Raw genomic sequence first — 15,219 nt, 5'->3', positions numbered from 1 at the left:
TGAAACTCAAATGTAAATATTCTAATATTTTGAGATACTGGATTTTGGACTTTCATGAGCTGTACGCTCTAATCATCAAAATTTAAAAAAAACTTTTGAAATGTTTTACTTTACATGTAGGGAATCTAGAATATATGAAAGTTTCATTTTTAAAAATAATTTACAATAAAAAAAATGAACTTTTTCACGATATTCTAATTATATGACCAGCACCTGTACACATTACCATTAAAAATATTTTTTTTAATTCAGCATTGTTTTAAGTAAAGGTGACATTAATTTTACAAGATTTCCATTTTAAAGAAAAAACATGTTCTTCATATCTTTTGATAATCACAGAATCCTGAAAAAAAATGTATCATGGTTTCCGCAAAAATAAGCAGAATTGTTTTCAACATTAATAAGAAATGTTAAGTAAAATGTTATTACATTTTACAATATATTACAAGTTATTTTGAATTGTATTTTTTCAGTGTGTTACTATTTTTACTGTAGTTTTAAACAAATAAATGCAGCCTTGGTGAGCATAAGCATTCAAAATATTAACATTTCATGGGCACAGAATAAAGGGGAAAAAAAGAAAGTAATAAACCAAGTGTTTATTTTGAAAAATAAAACATCTGAACACAAATAAAACAAGATGAGGCATAACTAACCAACATGACACAAACAACAGAGAACACACATTTACCTTTGATAGCAAGAGGTCAATCTTAAGATTTAACAACAAACTCACAGGACAGTACGTGAACATATGAATATGGCTCATATCAAATTTATGGCTTTTGACCATAAAAAAAGTTATTTCACAGTATAAAACAAATAAAAACAGTCTGATGGAGGGTGACAAGTGGGCAAAAGTAAATATTTCAAGTAAGCTGATACTGCATATCAACAGCACTCAAACTAATGCAGCAATCATGATGGTTCGAGGTATCTGAGTCTTGTGTGTGTCTGATCAGAGATCAGCTTTGACTGAGACGTGTCTTGCTGGCGAAGTCGGCACTGAGTTTGCGCATGACCTCACCGTGACTCTGGCCTGCCAGTTCCTGTCTCGCTGAGCTGTAGTTCTCCTTCACAAAGTTAGCAAAGGGTGTGGGTGCCCGGGGCTTTGAGGGAGTCAACAAAACCAGCTGTCCGGTGCACAAAGCACACACAAACTTCGTAGTGTCCAGTGACTTAGAGTGTCGTCCGATCCTGTGAGGGATATGAACACTGACCATTAGGGACAGCCATCTGTTGGTTAAAGGGTTAGTTCACCCAAAAATGAAATTTCTGTCAGCAAGTACTCACCCATATGTCATTCCAAACCCTTAAGACCTTCGTTCATCTTCGGAACACATTATGATATTTTTGATGAAATCCAAGAGGTATTTGAACCACAAATATCTTAATGTTATGAAGCAACGAGAATACTTTTTGCGTGCGCTTCCGGGTTCTACATCAGAACACCATCTCAGTACTGCGTCAGCATCACACGCATGTGTCGTGCTGCTCACGTGAACGGAGTCGGCCAATAATGAGCCGGCATTCTGCATAGAACCCAGAAGCGCTGCAGTGTCTCTACAATGTAAACAGCGTAGGAGATTGACAGGGAAGAGAAGAAATTGCTGAATAAAGTCGTCATTTTTGTTTTTGCGCACAAAAAGTATTCTCATTTCTTCATAACGTTAAGGTTGAACCACTGAGTCACATGGAATATTTTAATGATGCCTTTGCTACCTTCCTGGGCCTTGAAAAATGACATTGCTGCCTGCGTGTGGTTCAGAAATCTCTTGGATTTCATCAAAAATATCTTAATTTGTGTTCCAAAGATGAACAAAGGTCTTGCGGGTGTGGAACGACATGAGGGTGAGTACTTTATGACAGCGAATTCACATGACCAACTTGAAACTGTTGTGAAATCTGTGTAGGAAAATATTTTGCTCACGCGAAACTTGGATTCCTATTAAAACGACTGGATTGCACCCATGGAAATTGCCAAACAATGGTAAATGTGACAGTACCTTAAAAATGTGACCCATAGCAGCAAATCGAGACAATTCTGTACTTACGTGTTCTTACAGCGGTTACACTGATATTGGTATTTGTAGTTGATGTCATAACTGTGGCATCGGGTAACCATCGGTAGCTCAGGATGTGCCAGCATTGCTTTACGGGCATGAAGCCTCCAGAAAGGCCCGTGACCGTCACGAACATTGTTTATGAGCCATGTGGCAGCATGACACATTTCATGGACTAACGTATCACGTAAGCGATCTATAAGTGGAAACACACTGTGTTTATTGCCAAGCATCAAGAGCTGTTGAGGATTTCAAAACCAAAATGACAAGTACCTGCAGAGTCGCACACTTTGTCAGACAGCTCAATGCGGGCGTATCGTTTCCCAGTGCCACGCTCCTGGCCTGAGATGCAATATCCTGCTGTCTTACGCATCTTCTTGTTCCATGTGACAGACATGTCGGTGGGAAGCTGAGGGGTTAGAATTTATATTTAAAATGAGTGATTTTAAAACAATCAGAGGCCTTTTTTTCCCCTTTCCACTGCCCTGCATCTTACATTTTAAAACGCAAAAACGCATTCTGTGTGAATGGTGGTAGTTGCACCAACAGACACTGACCAACGGCGAACTAACCTAAAACTGTTGTGACTTCTTGCCAGTGCAATGCTATGCAAATGCTAAGGAGTTCTGCAGGATCTTAAAGAGTGTTATTATGCAGTTGCAGCTGGTTGCTTACTGGCTCAGCTTAAAGAGGCCACTCTCAGGTCTCTATAATATTATGGATTAGTGGTTGACTGATATATTGCCAAGGCTGACATTATCAGCAAGTATTTGGCAATTTTTAATCATTTATCTTCTTGTGTGCAAAGCCTGCATTAAATTTGTGTACTCAATGTGTGATGCTCTGTCTATATGATGATGGATTCAACCAGTGTGAACTGGATAGAATTCATGACTGCTGAAATGATAACACTTTACAATAAGAGTCCATTTGTAACATTAATTAAACTTTAACATTAATTCATTAAACTAAAAATATTATTTATTTGTTAATTTCAACATTTACTGTTTAACATTTAGATTTTAAAGTTGTATCTCCTAACAGTTAATGCACTATGAACCAACAAATGATCAAGGTATAATTAAAATATTTATATTAAAAAGGTACAGTACATTATTGATTGATCAGTTATCGGCCAGCGTGGTCCAACCTAGTTATTGTTATCAGCAAAATCTGTCAACTTCTACTGGACATGCACAAGTAAGCAACTTTAAATCCTTGATTTCAAACGGTGCTGCACTATATTTCCAGTTGGCCACTCAAAGGAGAAACTAAGGCAGAGGTCTTAATTGAACATGCAGTACACACAGTTAATATGACATGAATACTGTGAGGGTTTAAACAATCCTCTATTAGCCCTGGTGATATGAGTGCCTGAGCAAACACCATTAATAATCACTACAAATGGAATTAAAGGTATTCACATGTACCTTACTGTCAAACACGCTGGTGTTGTAAAGCTGGTAGAGTTTGCTGGTCAGCTCCTCTTTGTTCTGTTTGAAGCTGCGGCAGTACGATGATCCAGGTACAGACAGAGACTGCAGGAAGCAGCCGGGAGTTTTACAAACCACCACTCTGACAAACAAAAACAGCAGGATATAAATGTCATGAATGACACTGCTGTTGGCATGTATAGTAAACATACAGTACCTGCTGTTGGGAGGAGCTCTGGGTTCAGTATGGCTCACTGGTCTGCTGCTGGGCGTCCGATGCACTGGGGTCTGGATTATGGACGGTCCATTAACCGGTAAATGGCTCCCAGCTTTCTTACCCCTGGCAGATGGTGTCGACAAACAGGGAGCTCGTGGTTTGGGTTCTACATGGAGAGAAAAACAATTCTTAATCAATAAAAGAAAAAACAAAACACTTAGTTCTACTTGCAATTATAGCTGGAAACTATGCAGATATAATTTAGATCCATGACAGCTATGAACAATAAACACTTTTGCTGGAAAGCGATGTCATATGGGGATTTGTTTATCATTTTCAATTGATACTTCAAAGATTATCACAACTCATTTCAACAATAAAATTGATAACCTTTGAAAAACATTTTATAGACATTACCAACATTACAAAGCTAAACTGCTTTACCATATTGACATTTAAAACAGCAGAATAAACAACAATATTCAAAACTTCACAGAAATTGACAACAATTGCATCTACAATTGGTCAACTCTCCAGTTTGGCTAATTTATCCCATTGTAAATTGGTAATTGTAAACAGGCCTGTAGCTAGGGTACCCGGGGTAAGTTGTTGCTGTGAACCCCCTTGAAATCCCTCATTTAAAAATCACATTCCGGGGGCAAAGCAAAGCACAAGCACACTTTTATGCATGTCAGTAGCTATGCATCCATCCATCTATTTTTATGCACATTTTGGGATATTGCATAAAAAAAAAATAAAAAAAAATAGATGTTAAAGCTGCAGTCCGCGATGTTTCCTCTTTGTCGCCATCTCTTGTTTGCAACCTGCAATTGCAGTCATATGCAGAACAGTTATCTGCGTGCGTTGTGTATCGGCGCAGCTCGTCAGCGCGGATGAATCTAATGTTTGCTGTCAGTCACCGCACCGGTGTGGATACTGAACTTCAGAATCACAGATTCTACATCTTGAAAGTATGACCATTATAAGAATTTTCACTGGAAAATATCATCTGAACAAGTAACATGTCTGCCACTTTTGTTCTGACCAACTGAGGAAAAAAGCATTAGGCCTATAATAAATCACGCTGCCAATGATGATTAAATCTAACGATCGCTTAGCTTGGATCATGCCAAACCGTGCAAATTATTATTACTGTTATACTTTGCACTCATATTGTTAATGTTAACAACATCAGCATTGCGTGACTGTGTATTTAGTGTATATTAGCGTTACCTGTAGATTTCAATTTCTGTAGCCACTCCACAGTCCAAAGTCTTTTGATTTTTGACTACGGGAATCTCCAGTTGTCACTAATGATTGTCATTTGGACCTTTCTGGATTACAAGTTTAATTATTTCAGCTGCTGTGAGAACAGGCTATAAGTGATCCGCTACCAGCTGCGTCCTCACGTGATAAAAATGATTAGCCTGGACTCCTTCCTTTCCGTTTACGGATGTAACGTAATGACGCACAGAGGAACTACTGCATGCTCAAATTTCCTGCAGAAACCCACCATGTCGCTATTATAAAACATTATTACAAGCTTACTGTTGTGAATCGAGCTAAGATAATGAGATAGTTTTGAACACTGGCTGGTTATGTACTTGCTCAAAAATTGATTTTGGATCATTTTTAACCCAAAAAAAAAGTTACAGACTGCAGCTTTAAGTTTTTTGGGGTTTTTTTGTATCCAATAAGATGACGTGTGCATAAACTACAGTGAATACACATTTACTGAATAAATCCCTCGATGCGCAATGAAAACCTCATGTGACTTTGCCTCAGCAGAGAGTGTGATTGGATAACCAGTGGAGCAATTGCATCACAGCATCTCAAATGTTGGTTTAGTGGTTCTGAAACACCTTTGCCAAAATCTGTCATCAGAATGACTCGATGTAATTCCCTCCCAGAAGTGTCTCATACGATTGCTTGCCCAAAAACCAGCATCCAAATGCAAGTGAACATGACAGAGTTTATGGCGTTTCATCTGCTGCTCTGAGACGCAACGCTTTTATGATGGAGAAACAGTTTCTTCCCCGATTGCAGCAACTTCAGTACTTTATTCACAAATGTTTTATGCAATATTCCAATTGTGTGCACAAGTTAAACGCACAAATTTTGATGGAAACAACAAGCAATAAATGGTTTCCTTTCATTTACCACACATCAAATTAAACCTACTCTCAAAATTTGCTTATGAATCCTGAATATTTAAGGTTGTCACAATTGTCACTCTCATTCATAAGTGAATTGTGTGAACGACATTCAACACTCCAAACAGGACTGAACCATATACTGCTGCTGTGTGAACTGTGAGCCGTACCTGGAGGCGGCTTTGGGCTCGCAAGTGTTCTGCCTCCTAGACTCTGATTTTGTCTGACTCGGTCTAGTAAGGACTGGAACTCCTCCTCAGAACTGCATGAGTCATCTCTACTGCTGTGTGTCGTCACAGTGACTGCTGGTGGAGGAACACAAGGTTTTGCAGTCTCCTCTCTGTTTTTACTTGTGATGTGAAGTTCCTCTGATGGTGGACGGCTGTGTCTGGTCCTCCAGGTGCTCTTAATAACAATGTTACTGTCATCATCACTGTCGCTTAGGAAGACTGGAGAATCGCAGTGAGGTGGAGGTCGTTTCTCGGTCTTCTGAACTGATTTAGGAGTTCTAGCAGTCTTGGCTTTCCCTGTACAGAAGCAACAGAATTTGTTAGATACACTGTTCATTAAAAAAAAAAAAAAGAAAAAAAAAAAAGACAAGACTCAAATTGACCTTGTGGCAATTATATGTGAAAGGAACAGTGGAGTCTGATCCATGAATGAATAATTCACAACGGTTTGCAAAGCAGATCAACAGATTCATTAATGAACAGACACAAAGAACCATTGGTTTACAAATATGAAGACCAAACATCAGGAGCAAATCAAAATCAATTTTAATTTATATCAGAACCACACTTAAAAATGGCCCAAATTGGATGCAAATATCAGATCTTTTGTGTTTAGTGGTCTGCACACATACAAAGAAAAACAGAGAAATGATGTGCAGTGTGTGCATTTTAAAGTCACCATGAATTTAAAATTGACCCCATTTACTTTGTTAACGCACATTACTAGTCTTGTGGTGAACAATTATTCCATGCAAGTTAATACACAGAAAAAAATTAGTTTTAATCAGAATCTGAAAATTGGCTTCCGCTCTGGAATCATCATTTTGCATTATGGATGTTTGAAAGTGTTGCCACTTCAATTCTGTCTATGTGTGCTCTGCGTTGTTTCTGATTTTGAGGATGAATTTGATCCATTTTCTGAACAGCCTGAGTGTGACTTTTTCCCTCACACTTTTTTCTTTTTTGTAGATCTAGAAAGTGTTGACAGCTTTACAAAGTCTCATGCCATTTGGATCAAGGGAACATTTTTTATTATTATTTGAGCAAACACCATTTGGGGTCAAAAAGACCCCAAATAGCTTCCAAGGGTTAAACATACTAAAAGATTAACATACCTTTATTAATGGAAGGCTTCCTCTCAGTGACAAAATCATCATCAGAAGACATGCTGTCCACTATGAAGCGTTTCAAACTAAGGGGTGAAATAACTTATGATTGACAGTCATGATGATATACTGAAGAACTGGTTTACAGCAAATTGTGTTACACTGACCTGTCATCACTGCTACTCACAGACTGCGACCGGACTTTAGCCTTTGGGGTTTTGACTCGATTTAAAACTAAAAAAAATAATAATAATAATAATGCAAATGTAAAAATTGTGTGACATCTGTCAACATCAGTTATTTGATTTGAAAGCAGTTGATAAAGAACTTACATATTTCAAATTCATCATCACTATCTGAAGACAAAATTTTAATTGGTTCTCTAAGGAGAAGAAAAAAAAAAAAGTGATTTAGTTTTACCTCGTTTCAGGGTGCTGATGATGTTAATACAGTGAACATACAGCCACAGCATGCAGGAAGTCACTATATTCACCATATAACACAATCTCTACTGCGGTCACGTTAATGATATTTCACAGACAAAAAAAAAATAAAAAAATCTAGTGTCAATAGTGCAGCGATGCATTAAGCACATTTCACACAGAAATCACTTTTTTCCAGACCAAGCAGCTTTCTGTTGTTCAGCACAGTGAATCTGTAACGATCTGAACCCAGTGTGAAATTTGCATTGGGAAAATCTTACATCCTCATGAGAAATTCCTGCTCATATGGATTCCTATTGACTGGATTTTGCCCTACAAATTGTGCAGGACAGCGGTAAATGTGACCGCACCTTTATTGCTTTTATAAAATGATTAGTAGATAATACTATTAAAGAGGAACTATTATGCCCTTTAACAATGTCTTGAATTTGTTTTTGGGCTCTACTAGAACAGGCTTTCATGCTTGAATTTTCATTATTTTCCCACATTTGACATTGTTGCAGCTCTTTTCTTCCCAGTCTGCCAGTAATGCTCTGTTTTTTGCGTATACCTTGAGTGGGAATTATTTAAACGAGGAAGATTGTGAAGTGTTCGTTCCCATTTAGATTTTTTTTTTGGTTGCACCTTCTCTTCTGTTGATTGAGCACCTCTTTTTAACATTTGAAGTGTTCATTCCCGGAAGAAAACTCAAGACTAAATTGGAGGCATTTCAGAAACAGCACACTGATATAGAGAATAATTCCCTTTAGACGGGCTTTGTGCTTTGGAAATTTTCAGAGCGTTTTCATTGTCAAACAGCAACATTACACTCAAAAGAAAGATAAACATGGAAAAAAAGCAGAATAGGTCCTCTTTTAAGGTGCAGCAAGTAATAACGAGCGCTAGTGGTTGAAATAGGTACTGCAGTCCAAAATCAAAATATTGGAGAGAATCATTTCCCGTCTCCTCCTCCTCAGACTTAAAGGTGCCCTGAACTTCTTTTTAAAAGATGTAATATAAGTCTAAGGTGTCCCCTGAATGTGTCTATGAAGTTTCAGCTCAAAATACATAATAGATTTTTTTTAGTTCATTTTTTTAACTGCCTATTTTGGGGCATCATTAACTATGCAACGATATATAGGTTGCGGCCCCTTTAATTCTCGTGCTCCCCTCGCGCTTGCCTTGAACAGCATAAACAGTTCACACAGCTAATATAACCCTCAAAATGGATCTTTACAAGATGTTCGTCATGCATGTATACATCGGATCATGTGAGTATTGTATTTATTTGGATGTTTACATTTGATTCTGAATGAGTTTGATAGTGCTCCGTGGCTAAAGCTAACATTACACACTGTTGGAGAGATTTATAAAGAATGAAGTTGTGTTTATGAATTACTGTATACAGACTGCAAGTGTTTAATAATGAAAATAGCGACGGCTCTTGTCTCCGTGAATACAGTAATAAACGATGGTAACTTTAACCACATTTAACAGTACATTAGCAACATGCTAACGAAACATTTAGAAAGACAATTCACAAATATCACTAAAAATATCATGATATCATGGATCATGTCAGTTATTATTGCTCCATCTTCCATTTTTCGCTATTGTTCTTGCTTGCTTACCTAGTCTGATGATTCAGCTGTGCACATCCAGACGTTCTGCCCTTGTGTAATGGCTTGAACATGAGCTGGCATATGCAAATGTTGGGGGCGTACATATTAATGATCCTGACTGTTACGTAACAGTCAGTGTTATGTTGAGATTCGCCTGTTCTTCGGAGGTCTTTTAAACAAATGAGATTTATATAAGGAGGAAACAATGGAGTTTGGAACTCAGTGTATGTCTTTTCCATGTACTGAACTCTAGTTATTCAACTATGTCAAGGTAAATTCAATATTTAATTCTAGGGCACCTTTAACACTCATGTGGCTTGCCAGATTGAGGACACGCAACAGGAACACACGCAATTGACAATGGAAGGCCAGGAGACTTACACACTATAAGTTGATTTATCCAGTTTTTAATATGCTCCCGTTCATAGAGATTTTTAGATTTAGATCAGGTGGAATCTGTAGTCTCTGACTCAGCTTGTTGACTGGCTTCCATGGCTGCGTTTTCCACCAACTGGCAACCAAGCGTTAATAAAATTGGCTAAATTGGCAGTGGGCAGAATCACTCAGACCGAAACAAAAACAGACATTCCGACACAGAACGCACATTTCAAAGTAGAATAACTTAGCATGTTTCCTAAATAGCAGCAAGTACATTATGGATTTTTTATGCTTTAGTATGGTCAAAAAATTACACACCTTTAAATATTTTTTGTAAATTAAGACGTACACTACTCCTGCTAGGAAATATAATCCCTGACTGTATGTACAGCAGCTGGTTAATGTGTTTGCAATCAAAGCTGTATAGTAAAGTATGTAGGGCTGCACAACGATTAATCGCGATTAATCGTTTGCAAAATAAGAGTCTGTTTTTACGTAATATATGTGTGTGTTCTGTGTATAATAATTATGTATATATAAATACATGCACATACATATAAATTTAAGAAATATATACATGTATAAATAAATACACATTTACATATATTTTTATTACATATAAATATAAATATTTTATATATAAATATAATTTTTTTCTTAAATATATACATGTGCATGTATTTATATATACATAATTATTATACACAGAACACACACATATATTACGTAACAAAGACTTTTATTTTGCAAACAATTAATCGCGATTAATCATTGTGCAGCCCTAAAAGTATGTTTCAAATTTATAAGATTCTCACCTTGGTTTCTGGGCAGATGGTGCAGACTGTTTAAATGTGGATTTTGGTGTAGCCTTTGCAGCAAGAACTGTGGAAATAAAAATCAAATATAAAAATAAAAATTCATTCATTCACATAACATAAAAATCAATACAAAACCAAAACTTACACTTATCAAAGTCCTCATCATCTGACGACAACAGCATGTGTTCCTCTGGAGATGGATTCTCTTTCCCTGAGCCGTCAGTGTCAGACAGCAGCAGTCGGTGTGCTGGATCTGAGCCTGAGGACGGGTTCGAGTTAAAACTGCCCAGCGCTGGACGTCTGCTCTTCTTCAAGCTCTTCCTCAACTGCAATAACAGCAAGAGACATTTGAAGAACAAGCTCTGAGACATCATGGGATATGTTGTTTGTAAATGACGTATACGTTCATTATGAGTACTACACCTTCTCTTCAGCTTTATCAAGGCCACCATCTCCGTCCCAGCCCAGTTTTTCAGAGACTCTCTGAAAAAGCGATACAGTGCCGGAATCCATCGCCGTTTGAAATCTGAAAAACACCTGATCAGCACCTGAGCACTTCACTCTCCTGTTGTCACGGCAATTAAACCTGAACACAATAAAATAGATAAAACTGTGCAGTTTTAGAGAAAAGGCACTCTCTTGTTAGAAAGCGCCAAGGTTTGACCTGAAATGGTCAAATAACGTTACATAAAAACATTTACAAATGTAAATGAAACTGGACTGAGCTGCTGTAACTAATGTCTTCAAGTGTATTATACCCAATATAAGGTCTTTTCATGTGTTTGCATTAAAATAGATTAATAAAATATTGAATATATAATGAATACAACACATGATAGTTGAAAAGTATAAAACTATACTAGTAATATTAAACAATACAGTATTACAACTCTAATACAATATTCCAAAGCTGGGAATACGTGCAAAAATAGATAATAAACATTAACATATAACTAAAATTAAACCATATAACAAATTCCAATATTTGCAAACGTTAAATATATATTTATCGGCGTTTTTCGTGTCCGCATCATCTTCTCGCTTCTATGGTTCACTTAATAATCGACCATGTGACAAACGCACACGCTTAACATACTAGCAAAAAGTTTAGCTTTAGCCAAAATGTTTTGTTTCCTCAACATACCTAGTAAAAGCGACTTTGATATATCGCGCCTTCAGTCAAAAGAGAGGAGCTTTAATATTTAAACCATCAGCTCAGTGAGCGACTGTGTAACAACGTTCAAATTTAGCCAACCGGAACTTGTCATCAGCCTGAGAAAAAAAACTTCCGGTCTCAGCAGCGCTCCTAGTGTTTATAACTATATAACACAGACCTAGTACATCTTAGTGCATCTGGTTTGCAAAAAAGCCTAATGTTTCATAAATAAATACATTTTCGTTAACGTACAGGGTTTTTTTTCACAAATTAGGAATGAAGATTTTTCAAATTATATATCTGCTTTAATGCACTGTATAACAAATAATAGCAAAAGCAGTCACAAGGCAAACGTTTTAATGACAGAAAGAAGTAGCCTATTAACTTATAATCTTTCAAAAAATATTTAATGTCTATATCTTTATGAACACAAATTCATAAATAAATAAGCTTTTTTCATAAAATCCACAGTTTTTGAATGTAGAAAATGCACAGATGTGTCAGAAAACATCTGGGTCATGTTTGCATTTTCTGGCCATAATAGTGTATACATGTGAAAACCGGCTGAGAATTGAACAAATAGTTGTATCCTGGGGCCAGTTGCATAAACATAACCATTATGTTAAGTGTCTTAAAGGGATAGTTCACCCAAAAATGGAAATGCTGTCATCATTTACTCACCCTCAGGTTGTTCCAAACCTGTACAAATTTCTTTGTTCTGCTGAACACAAAGGAAGATATTTTGAAGAATGAAGGAAACTGAACAGTTTTGGGGCACCATTGACTTTTTTTTTCTTCTATGGAAGTCAATGGTGCCCCAAAGCAGCCTAGTTACAAACTTTCTTCAAAATATCTTCATTTGTGTTCAACAGAACAAAGAAATTTATACAGATTTGGAACAACTTGAGGGTGAGTAAATGATGACACAATTTTCATTTTTGGGTGAACTATACCTTTAATAACTGGGCTTGACATTAACTTTTTTGCTCACCAGCCACTGTGGCTAGTGGTTTTCCAAAGTTACTAGCCACTCAGCATTTTGACTGGCCACAATTTTGATGTTGGTAAATTACATTTTATATGATTAAAGTTGACTTTGTTATGCTTAAATTACTTTATTTTGAGTCATTTTACTTGATTTAGAAGATTTAAAACCCTTTCAAACTTTTAAATGCAGATTGACCACCCAAATCAAGACTACATTGTATATCAGCTGGTATGTACAGGTGGGCAAGAGGTGGACAATATGAGCATGGGCTAATATGAGAAATTGTATAAGTTATTTGTGTTAGGCTATATAAAAGAACAAAGAAGCAAATTACAAAAACAATAGTACATTAAAAATAATCTTTTTTCAGATACAGTAGGTTTATTTAACATATAGCCTACATTTATTTAACATCTTTTGTGATTAACATTAATGACAGACAGGTAGGCCTATTTAATTGGGCTGCTGAATGCATGGACGTAACTGACGCATATCCAGTTATTGCCCACCTGTTTACGTCCACTTAAGCCATAACCGACTGTATTCACGCGAGATACTCCACACGATGGACATTTAGACATCTGTGTGCACGTGTATTTTACTATTCAGGCGCGAGGAGAACTGATCGCGCTCGCGACAGAGATGAGAGCGCACGCGTGAGAGCGCTTTTGTTGTGTGTCATTCAGCGCAATTCCGCCTATCCCTCCTTCACTAACTGCACGTAAATGACGAATTGTGTGATTGGATTGTAGTTTTGTGCTACGACGATCTTCGCCGATCATTTGGCTGTAAACTGAAATTATATTCAACCCGCCAAAGTGGCTAGTGGGAGTGGCTGTCTTACCCGCCACAGCTGAAATCTACCCGCATTTGGCGGGTTGGCGGGTGTTAATGTCAAGCCCTGAGTATGACCCACTGATGACTAACTAGTTAGGCTGCATCTGAAATACTCTCTTAAGTAGGTAGTGGTACTTATTTTGAATAAGTAATTACTTATAAGAACTTTAACAACTGCTAAAAAAGTATGTTCTAGTGAGTGTGTGTAGTATGAATGTAATCTGGATGTACTATATTCGCCATGTTGTCATTATCATGTGATACCAGCGTACCAGCGTCAGTTGTGTCGCTTCACTGCCGTTCACAAATCCTCTCCTGGGGCCCTTATGGGATTGTAAGGCCCTGTTCACTTCATATGCACTTTATGTCTTTCGTTTACTGTTCCAGAATTTCATTTATCCATAGGGAAAAGGATCAGTGATGAGTTATCTGTTTATACAGGGGAAATGACTGCAATATTATTAGCAACACAGTGGAGAGAGGAGACAAGACCTTTGAAATCAGTTGTTTGTTCAGATTTCAGAAGTTCATCACTGGCCATCTTAAAATACAGTCACTCAGAAAGTAGACCAGATATTTTAATTACAATAAAGCAAACATTATACAGAATTCAAATGATGGGCATTACAGTGGTATTTTTATGGGTATAGGAAATGAAACAGCAGATAAGGCAGCAAAAGAAGCCATAAAAAACAATGACATTAATTTAATTGTTAATCTAAGCAGGGTTGGGCAAAAATCAAAATGTATTTTAAAATAAAACAACAAATTCCTTAATTTTAAGTGTATCAAAATAAACTACTGTATTTTTGTATTTTAAAAATACTAAAAAATACTTTTACAAGGGAGCATGAAATTCCTTCGCAAACGAGTAGCATTATAACAACTTTCAACACACAAATGTATCAAATATGATAAGACAGCACTGCTTTACCCCACATACACTTGAGCAGAAGAAGTGGAAGCGGCGACTGCGACATAATAAAAATTCAAAGCTGCTCTCGAGCCGTGTGTTGCGCTCATGTCTCATTAGCAATCTCTCCAGCGGCCTCGTTCAGCTCCCACATGAACATGATTTCTGCCCGAGTCTCGTCCCGATTTTTTTCCACTGGCTGTAGATGTGAAGACAACACCTCCCATGATTCTGTGAAATCTACGCCTTTGTTTTGAATAAGCGACCTTTAGCTGCGAAAATTTACATATTGTGGCTTTAACAGATCGATTATTTACATATCCCTGTGATCTCCCAGATGAAGGTTAGTTTTAAAGTAACCAACAGTTTAATGTTTGCGAATGACACATAATTGTATCCTAATTTAGTTACTTGGTGTTTGGTAATGAAGGGCCTACTTTGCATCAGCAATACTGACTCAATGACAAACAAGTCATTTATAAGAAGACAACTGATGGCTCCTGTATTCATAGCAACTAGTTTCTAACTAATTAATCATTTGATTGTTAATCATAAATATAGGGGGTTGCTGCTCGCTATAATAGTTTTCTAGAACATTATGTAAATTGGTAAACTATTTAGCCTAGGCTACTAAAACTAATATACCTCCTATACTATGAGGTATTTTACAAAATAATTCGGGAAATGAATGTTATAGTTTTATTATTCAGTATCTGAGAGAGTATAAAAAAGGGAGAGAGTATAAAAAAGGGAGGGAGTAAGTCATTTTAATCCACACTCCATACTCTTTTGTTGTTTGTCAACTGCCAAAAAAAACTCAAAAGAAGAAGAAGAAGAACAGCAGGTGGCAGTAATGCAACATAATGGAACTGCAGTAAAACAC

The 15,219-nt window shown here is 36.9% G+C and overlaps 1 protein-coding gene across 2 annotated transcripts; it reads right to left on the bottom strand.

Annotated features, from left to right (window-relative positions):
- Positions 1-584: 584 nt before the first annotated feature.
- On the bottom strand, positions 585-11,744 carry gcna (germ cell nuclear acidic peptidase). 2 transcript variants are annotated; one of them, XM_048176843.1, is made up of 13 exons: positions 11,587-11,744; positions 10,866-11,028; positions 10,588-10,768; positions 10,440-10,506; positions 7,535-7,584; positions 7,370-7,436; positions 7,212-7,288; positions 6,037-6,393; positions 3,714-3,879; positions 3,494-3,638; positions 2,337-2,472; positions 2,055-2,259; positions 585-1,197 (listed from the first exon to the last, which is right to left on the bottom strand). In XM_048176843.1, the coding sequence occupies exons 2-13, from the start codon at positions 10,953-10,955 to the stop codon at positions 966-968; spliced, it is 1,773 nt and encodes a 590-aa protein (XP_048032800.1). In that variant the 5' UTR covers positions 10,956-11,028; positions 11,587-11,744; the 3' UTR covers positions 585-965. The 2 variants fall into 2 exon arrangements, with proteins under 2 accessions (XP_048032800.1, XP_048032801.1); XM_048176844.1 differs by having other exon boundaries at positions 10,866-10,968; positions 11,587-11,741.
- Between the last annotated feature and the right edge of the window lie 3,475 nt (positions 11,745-15,219).

Source organism: Megalobrama amblycephala, linkage group LG23, assembly GCF_018812025.1.
Source record: "Megalobrama amblycephala isolate DHTTF-2021 linkage group LG23, ASM1881202v1, whole genome shotgun sequence".
NCBI classification, from domain to species: Eukaryota; Metazoa; Chordata; class Actinopteri; order Cypriniformes; family Xenocyprididae; genus Megalobrama; species Megalobrama amblycephala.
Note: the sequence above shows the minus strand (reverse complement) of the source record. Positions and strands in the feature narration are given on the sequence as shown.